This window comes from Etheostoma spectabile, chromosome 10 (genome assembly GCF_008692095.1).
Source record: "Etheostoma spectabile isolate EspeVRDwgs_2016 chromosome 10, UIUC_Espe_1.0, whole genome shotgun sequence".
Taxonomy (NCBI): domain Eukaryota; kingdom Metazoa; phylum Chordata; class Actinopteri; order Perciformes; family Percidae; genus Etheostoma; species Etheostoma spectabile.
This window is the reverse complement of record NC_045742.1, coordinates 2,219,753-2,229,258: the sequence shown is the minus strand read 5'-3', so window position 1 is coordinate 2,229,258 and position 9,506 is coordinate 2,219,753. Positions and strand designations below refer to the sequence as shown.

Genomic DNA, 9,506 nt, shown 5'->3' with positions numbered 1-9,506 from the left:
CGGATTTGGGTCTGGATTTCCAGGCTAGCTTCCTGTTAGACTGCGTTCAAATCCTGCCTGTCTGTTGAATTGATTGATTCTAATAAAGCCTGAGAGCAAGTATTGTTGTCAGTGGTTCCCAAAGTACGGTCCGCAGACCCCCAAGGGCCCCCCCCCCCCCCTAAAAAGGGGAATTTGTTAATTTTACAGTAATTCCATTCATAAGTAGTACAAGGACAGATGGTATGTCTACTTTTGTCATGTGTTTAATTTACTTTTTGTAGTTAATAAAAGATCTATGAGTAAAGTCCTATCAGATGTGGGACGCTGGGACAAAATCTTATGAAACAGGGGTTTATGGTCTAATTTGTGACCAGTTAAGGGGTTCTTGACGTTAAAAGGTTTTGCAACCACGGGTCTAAGACGTGCAGTGCCAGAGGGGAGTGATCCAAATTACTCATTTTGGAAGCTGTAGTTTGGTGTGCGTTGTGTTCTACTGATAGAAATACCTATCATTTTGACAACCCTATGTATATTTGTGAGGGTAGCCTAAAGGATTTGTTGCAGGACTGATGTATCAAACTGTATTAGCATAGGCTAATGGAATGTACAGACAGACAGTATCACACATACAGGATACAACCCACACACACAAACACCTAAGCTAATATGGAGTGCCGTTGTGAGGCAGACAGCAGGGATTAACCTCTAGACTGACCTTAGCGATGAAGATGCCTGCATCCAACACCGCTTTGATGTGTTTCAGCCAGCCTGAGCTCTCCAGACCTTCTAGGAAGTCGGACATGGAGGGGGAACGCAGCTGACACACTGCAACCACAACACAGCTGTGTCACTGGCAGGAAACATGGAGCAGATCTGATCACTGGACTTTATTACATCTCACATTCAGTTTGACATCACCAACAACATCCTCAAAAATCAATTTATAGGGAATCTGTGCATGGCATGAGATATTATGGGTCACACAAAAACAAACAGATGTCCTTCCGCCTCTCACATTTTCATTTCACGTTTTTAGTCAAACTAGCTGCGTGGCTCTGTGCATGACGATGTCTTCCTGTCTGTTGGTGTGTCAAACACTTTGGCTAGCTCAACAATTGCTGAACGGGTTGCCATAAATTACTGAATATTCATGTTCCCCAGAGGATGATGACTTTTGTGATCCCCTTAATTTTTCCTCTCAGCAGGTCGATGTTTTCATTTGTGAAATATCTCAACATCTACTGCATGCATTTGCACAAAATGTTGTACATGTATTCATGGTACCCAGATGATGAATCCTAATGACTTCTGAGACACCTGACTCTTCCTTGTGCCACCACTAGGTTCATTTGTGGTTTTTGAGTGAAAAACCTTAGCAACTACGCTATGGATTGCCATATTTGGTGCAGAAATTCATGTTTCATCCCTTCAAATCATGTCAAAAATGTTTTGTCCAATACTTTGGTTGATGACCAAATACACAGAAAAGTAGAAGACATCCACTGAGCAATGCCCTAATTTGCAATGTTAACTTTCCGGCTTATTTTTCCAATTGGCAACACATCTTTCAGATAATTCCTGATGCACAAATTCCCTATCTTGCAATATTATTAAAAGAAAAATTATTATTTTTTTATTCAGATGTGCTTCAAAATGTAATGGTTTCTTTCTCGATCCATGCTACACCCTCCAACCAAGTTTTATGAAAATCAGGCCAGTAGTTTTACTGTAATGCTGCAGACAGACGGTAAAACAAACAAACAGGTAACGTCATTCCCATCAGCCTCAGCTGTAATCATGCTAACATGAGAAACATGGTACCTGCTACAAATCCGCATGTTAGCATTGTCATTGTGAACATGTTAGCATCCTGAAGTTTGCATTTAACTCATTTTATAATATGAATGTGAAACAAAGCTATGCCCAGATGCAATAACACAGGCATGGCAGACAATTAAACACAGATCCATTTCTGTACCATAAGGCTTCCTGCATTCTGTTTGTTTATCTTGTAAATCTGAAACCTTTAATTAATTTTTTCCATCTTCAGGGTTCAACATAAATATTTGCAAGTTGACTGAGGGGCACAGTGACGTGAACCCGTTTCTCCTCAGTTGACATTTAATTTGCTCGGGACAATTTATAACAATAACAATCATAATTCGTCCCTTTTAGATGTATGGACTGTATGAAGACATCTGATCACTCCTCACTCATTAAGGTGTTGACAGAGGAGAAAAACTGTTTTTTTGCTGCTACTACATCAGTGTGCAGACCTGTAGGTGCGCTCTGAGGCCACTGACAGCAGAGCAAGCAGGTGAATGGGTTCATTCAACCTTTTATAAACACTAGTAGGGCGGACTTCCACTTAGGAACATTTTTGATCCAGTGCTGCCAGGCGGGGGGTCTTCAAAATCTCATTGAAGTGTGCAATCGGGTAGAGAGAGAGTTGCAGTCTCCAGCATTTAAAGACTTCCCTTGTGCTGCCAGGGGGCAAAGAGTTATCACAACTAAGAACAGCTATAACTTTTCAGACTCAAAATCACATCATTCTCACGCCCTCAGTCTCTCTTTGGGGGATAAGGTCCCGGATTGTCCACTCCAGGAAACCAAAATAGCTCAGAAATAAAATCCAGATGGATTCAAAGTCTTCCTAGGAGCACCCCTGCACAATACCCAGAAATTCTCCTGTGGGCTCATTTGAGGCCTGATTGCAGCACAGTACAGTCCGCATGAGTGCATATGAAAGCCACAGGGGTAGCGTGGGGTACTGCTCTGCTTTAGTAATGTGAAGAAGCAGTGGCCTTTCACACAGACATTGCCAGGAAATATATATCACGTTTCACAAACATTTCTGACTACGTGATGTGATGTGTGCGGTGGCTTCCAAACTGTATCTACAGTAAATAAATGGAAAGAATCAGTGTGAGACATCATTTCAGGAAGACAGGATAATTACCTCCCAGCATTTTCTGTTGGCTGTTTCTCATTACGTGGATGTTCTCGATGCCAATGAACTGGAATTTAATGTTGGAGTAGTTGTCTTCATTTTCATAGCCTTTCCCCGCAGCTCGGTTTGCGATTGCGTTCAGCTAGAAAGATGTTTGATTAATCGCCAGATTAACATACTTTCTCAAGGGCAATAAAAAAAAAACGGTTGCATAATATTGAGCATGGTTCAACAAGCACATAGCTAGGATGTTTTTCAAGACTTTTGCTGAGAGAACATCCAGCTGGTAAAACGCAGTATGGAAAATAAAGCCCACCTGAACATACAGCACAGTACTGTAAGACTTGTATTTTCGCAGGCATGAAGGGCTCACCTTAGGCCTGGTGTCCACCACATACATGAATTCACTGCGGGGATTGGACCTCAAGATGGCCTCCAGCATCTGTTCATCCTCCAGGCAGCGAGCACTGAAACCAGACAGGGGCTGGCTGCTACGGCAGATGGCAGCCTGGGAGGAGACAAGAGGCACTCTGGCTTCATACAGGAATGCTTACTCGTTTTAAGAGAATTATTCCTTCGGGATGGCATTTTAGAACTACAAAATTCAATATGTGACAATTAGCGTGAATAAAAATTCACAGTACTTTTTCTTTCCTTGCATGTTCAATTTAAAAGAATCAACCACGCATTTTCTTATATCTCCATTTAGTAGCCACAAGAGAGAGACCCTGCTGGCTCCCTGAACCAGCGTGGAGCCCCTTAGTATGAACTGAGCTTCACACACTGGTCCCTCAACCCTGGGAAACTGACCTCGCCCACATAAAGCACTCCCAACTGTCCAGTCAAGGATTAATAGAAGGGATTATGAAGGTTCAGGCTTTTTCCTGATTCAGATATGAAAAATGCTAATGAGTCATGCTTTGATTTAAAGACAGAATGGAGGACCTTTTGTTTGAGTGCCTGTTTACATTTCATGGCTAAGGGTCTCCTGTGTATTGCCCAGGTTCTCTATGCATTTTGTTTTATGGTCTCGTATTTTTGCAACGCCTTCTCACTCCCAACTCATAAAATACGGACGCTTGGACAGTGGCTCTCAGCGTCAGATACAACACAAAAATCCCCCTTCAGCATGTGTGTAGAAGATGAAGATGATGTACTCCTGTGATCCTGACATGATGAAGATCTACTTGTTGCTAAGCACAAAGTCATATTTTTTTAAATCAATAAAAACTGAAATGGAAAAAAACAACAGAATGGACATCTGTTTTTGCTCAGTGTCTCGCAAAGTCTCATATTGCCCTGTAGCTTGGCTGTGTGGTAGCAGAAATACATTATTAGATGAAAGCCCTTAACCCACATGACCAGTCAGACAATCAGAGCAAATGAAACCAAACCAAATATAGAACCTGGTGCTACGTTGGTCCCATCAGAGCATCATCCATTGCACTTATTGTATTTCAGGCTCAGTGCCCATATGTGATGTACAGTTAGATAGAGTTCAAATCTGGTTTCAAACAGGGATGTTCCAGTCTGGCTTATTCAGAGCCGATACCTGGGCTTTGGGTATCAGCTGATACCAGTGTCTCATTAATAAGCTGTATGCATCACTGTGTGGAAGAGACTGGGATCATTCTTTAATGTTTAAGGCAACAGCAGGCTTGACTTGAACGTTGTTTTTCTTAACATTGCCACACAACGTAAATAGATAGACATTTACTGAATTACTATTTCATATTAAAAATAATCAATTGTGGACCAACAACATGGTTAAAAATCTTCAAACATAATAATTACAATTCAAGCGTAAACCTTTGAAATGCAGCAACAAAGTTGTCAAAACTTAAAGAGGAATTAAAATTACAGTATATAATGTTTCTAGTATATAAACATAGAATTGAATTGAATAGATCGGCCCCTTTGTCACAGATACCCAAATCAGCTATTTGAGTCAGTATCGGCCCGATATCAGCACGGGATTGGTCCATCCTTAGTTTCAAATAGAGATGTACCAATACGGATACCAGTTCCCTGCTCCGATACTGCTTAAAACTCTGGTATCGGTACGTACTGGGGGCCACTTTGCTTGTTTGAAAGCCTTGATGTCTCTCTCTCATGGGGGGGAAAGGAGGGGGGATTCTCTGGGCGAGCAAAGCAGAGAAAGGGGAGGTAACCTTGCCCATTATGACCTCATATGGGGCAAAATTCCAGATCAGCCCATCTGAGCTTTCATTTTCTCAAAGGCAGAGCAGGATACCTAGGGCTCGGTTTACAGACGGTTTACTATTTCTATCCACTGAGGGGTCATAGGCAGGCTGGGGGAACGCATATTAATATTAAAAAAAACTCATAAAGTGAAATTTACCATGCCATGGGACCTTTAATATTTACTTTGGGGGTTTGGGACTTTCAAAACTTACGATCTGACTTGAATTTATTTTTGTAAAACTAAAGCTTTTGGCTGCCTGAAGAGGTTATGATCATGACATATTCCATCTTAATACATGATCTTGTATCTCAGTTTTCTGCCAATTAACTGCGTTCATAGGTTGTCCTCTAACAAGCTTCCCTCCCTGCTTGAGCAAGGTCTGAATCAGAGACATTGTCTAACACCCATGCTTCATTACCCCTTGAATTAAATCAATTTGTCATAGGAGGCATGTGGAAATTAAAATGAGGAAATGTATGCAGTCAACTTACATGATTTTCTTTGGAGTAGTAAGCCAGAGTAGGAAATCTGCCTCTGCTTCTGAACTTGGAGCTCCCCACTATGACCGGGGGTGTGGCGGACGCGGGAACAAAGAGGTCAGACGGGTACGTGTCGCTCACCTTTGAAAATAACGTAACAAAAGTCTAAGCTTCTGCCATGTCCATATCAGGATATAAAACATGTACATCTGGTCATAGAGGTCGGCTCACTGACCTTATAGTGTTGGTTGACAGGGGAGAGTTTCCACAGGGAGTTTGGGAGTCCCATTCTGCTGTAATCAGCCTTGAGGTCCAAGAAGTCCCATTCCTGCCATCTCTCCTTCTCATCAACGTTAGGCTTATAGGAGAAGCAGTACAGCTCCGTGTGACGCTCTGCAAGGCACAACACTGGTTGACAGCTAAAGTTTGATCCACAAAACCTCCAGGAGTTAGACAGACCGAGACAGTAATGAAAGTTAGGCCCCGACCAATACTGGACTTTGAGGTTGTCACTAGATACAAATAAATGGGAGAATACATTTCTTATTAGAAGATATCAGCTGATATGATTTTCTTACCTGTTCTTGTTGAACAAACTCATTTTTTACAAGGGTCCCTTAAATTCTTCTAAGGTTTAATACTGGAGGCAGAATATTTTATACACAGACATTAAACATGAAAACCGATATAGCTGTCAAAAATCCGATATCAGAGGATATAATTGAGGTTCTGATGGTCTGGTTTTAAGTCATTTTGCGCTATAACGTCCCCAAATTGATCTTTTGGAAACAGTTTACCTGGCTGGGAGAGACGCTGTAGGGACAGCTGGACATCATGACACTCTTGCTCTCGAGGAACGACAAAATGAAGAACCTGGAAGTTCTTGCAGTGAATGAGCAGAGAACATCCTGAGGCAGTGGCGGCTGGCTTCTCCACGCTGCACACCAAACTGTGCAGCACCTGGTAAGACATGTGAAAGACAAACACGCACCTATTATTGTGTGGTTTGTGTTGCAAAGACATAGCACAGCATGACGCATGGATGCACATAGTGACTATAGAATCTAAATAAAGTCAAATCATCAATTGTCTCTACAGCATATGCTATTGAATGTGAGGCCTTCAGATAATATCTCACTAACACATTTCTTAAAGGTCCCACGACATGAAAATGTCACTTTTTGAGGTGAAGGAGGACCACCAAGGTCTATATAAAAGAGACTTCAGATCCAGTATTAGGGGACCACTAAGGTCTATATAAAAGAGACTCAGATACAGTATAGGGACCACTAAGGTCTATATAAAGAGACTTTAGATACAGTATTAGGGACCACTAAGGTCTATATAAAAGAGACTTCAGATACAGTATTAGGGACCCCTAGGTCTATATAAGAGACTTCAGATACTATTAGGACCACTAAGTCTATATAAAGAGACTTCAGATGCAGTATTAGGGGACCACTAAGGTCTATATAAAGACACTTCAGATACGTATTAGGGGACCATAAGGTCTATATAAAAGAGACTTCAGATACAGTATTAGGGGACCACTAAGGTCTATTAAAAGACTTCAGATACATTATTAGGGACCACTAAGGTCTATATAAAAGAGACTTCAGATACAGTATTAGGGGACCCTAAGGTCTATATAAAAGAGACTTCAGACAGTTATTAGGGGACCACTAAGGTCTTATAAAGAGACTTCAGATACAGTATTAGGGGACCACTAAGGTCTATGTAAAAGCATCCAAAGAGCACCATGTCATGGGATATTTAACATTTACTGTTTGTCCTAACTCATTGTTTTCTCTAGTTCTTCAGTATACTGAGCTGTTGCCTACCCATGTTTCATTGCGCACTCCAGTGTTGTTGTCTACAAAGATGGTGTGTGTGGCTGTCAGGTAGAGGGTGCCCACCCTACTTCTTCTGGGGGAGACTCTATCAAGCAGCCTGACATTCTCCACCTGCCGGAGGAAGAAGAAGAGGAAGAGGAAGAGGAAGAGGAAGAGGAAGAGGAAGCGGAAGAGGAAAAAGAACATCAAACAGCCTCATCCTCAGGACATATCAGCTGCTCCTACAGAAGCTCTGACACAGCTCTACGCATGTGTTAAATGCACTGATGCCATAGACCCCACGTGTCAAAATCAAGGCCAGGGGGCCAAATCCAGGTCCTTGCAAATTTTGATCCAACCCGCATATCAATTTAGGTTCGCAATCAATTTTTGCCCACCTGTGTGCGTCAAACCAAAAAGACGGGAAACTGTTTACAAACTGTAATTGCTGTACACGACACAAAAACAGAATTTGGCAGATTTCTGATTTTGTGACTAAGAATTGTCTATAAAACCGAATAGTTTGCATATTGAGGCGTGTAAATAGGGTGTTTTTTAAATCATTGTTTTTGCTTGATTTGCTCAATTATATGATGGCTCAGGAACTTTTTACCTAACTCTTTTAGGGCTTTATGTCGACCAAACTGTAAGTGAGAAGGCTATACAGTATGTAATAAATAGTCAAAGACATCTGACTTTAAAAAAATATATTATGTCAAAACATGTCTGGGCCTGAATGTGATTCTCATTTTCCAGTGAGGCCCTTAGTAAAGTTGAGTTTGACACCCCTGCCAACAAATTACCAAAAAAAACAGTCCCGTTTTTCCAGGGTTTCTCCCGGGTTTCTTTTATCTCCCTGACCCCTGCCGGTTTGTTATTTCTCGCGGGAAACTCCCGTAATTTGCATGGCCCAAACTCGGACTAATATATTTGTCTAACGTTGTCTAACGTTGACCAGTTGCCAGATATTGTATGGAACCATCCTATTCACACAATCCACACACCATACAATTATCAACCCGTTTGTCACCTCAACCTGGCAACCTATAGCCCAGTTGCGCAGTTGATCTCTGCGCAAGCTTCGAGAAAAGGTAAACCCGAAAGCGAGCCAATAAAAACGGCAGGTGAAGGCGGTGTTCCCGCATAAAAATCGAAAGGTAGCCGTAAATGTCAACAGTTTCGGTCGCAGAAATGAAAATGCATCTCACATAGTAATATCGACAACGTCAATGCTGTTTGTAAGGTGTGTCGCATTGATTTTAGCGCATGGCGGGAAAAATAACATTACTCAGCACATTAAAAAAAAAAATGTTAGCAGGTATGCCTGCAAACGCACCCTGCCGTCAAATGTGGCTGATAGCAGCAGGAGAACCCGGGCTGCCTACGTGGCTAACACAGCGCACGCCCTTTAATTCACCCTGTAATGTATTTAATGTTCTGCATTACAGTCAGCGTGAGCGCGCCTTGGGGGGGGGTTATTGAGGTGACACATACAGCCCATGGGTGACACTGGAGGGAACGTCACGGTGCCAACATTGTAGCTAATCACTGCTACTCGCGGTTACCTTTGGTAGTCGGATGTGCTCCATCAGCAGCCGAGAAATGAGCCGCAGCTTCCTGCGTTCACTGAACCTGTCCCAGTACAACTGCCAACAGTAGGCTACAACATGTGTACAATAGTGTTAAAATACGCTGCTGTAAGCTAGCTTAAAAGGTTAAGGTTGTTAGGCAGTAGCGTACAGGTAAACGCTACCATCATATTGCTAGTTGTGCTATTGCCTTCTTCATCGGAGCTGCACCGCCGGGTCCTAAAGCCCGCCAAACGCCAAGCTATGGCGGCATCATAGACTGTATATTAATTAATTAACGGTCTATGGGCGGCTTGTGTTAAATGGTTCACCAATAAGTCGATTCAAGACCTCAAGTTATTTGTTGCAGCTAGCCAACCCAATGTTTTTTATTTCATTTTTTAAAGATTTTTATTTTTTTGGCCTTTTTTATACATGACACTCAAAGAAATGAAGGGGGGAGAGAGAGGGAATGACATGCAGCAAAGG

The 9,506-nt window shown here is 42.1% G+C and overlaps 1 protein-coding gene across 1 annotated transcript in view; it reads right to left on the bottom strand.

Annotated features, from left to right (window-relative positions):
* mtmr7a (myotubularin related protein 7a) overlaps positions 1–9,265 on the bottom strand; it is a 14,636-nt gene extending 5,371 nt beyond the window's left edge. The window contains exons 1-8 of the mRNA XM_032528424.1: positions 9,015–9,265; positions 7,459–7,581; positions 6,415–6,577; positions 5,853–6,010; positions 5,630–5,758; positions 3,306–3,440; positions 2,942–3,074; positions 698–807 (exon numbers count right to left, since the gene is read on the bottom strand). Of these exons, the coding sequence (XP_032384315.1) occupies positions 698–807; positions 2,942–3,074; positions 3,306–3,440; positions 5,630–5,758; positions 5,853–6,010; positions 6,415–6,577; positions 7,459–7,581; positions 9,015–9,038 (975 nt within the window). The 5' untranslated portion in view covers positions 9,039–9,265. The remainder of the gene's footprint in view (positions 1–697; positions 808–2,941; positions 3,075–3,305; positions 3,441–5,629; positions 5,759–5,852; positions 6,011–6,414; positions 6,578–7,458; positions 7,582–9,014) is intronic.
* Positions 9,266–9,506: the final 241 nt, after the last annotated feature.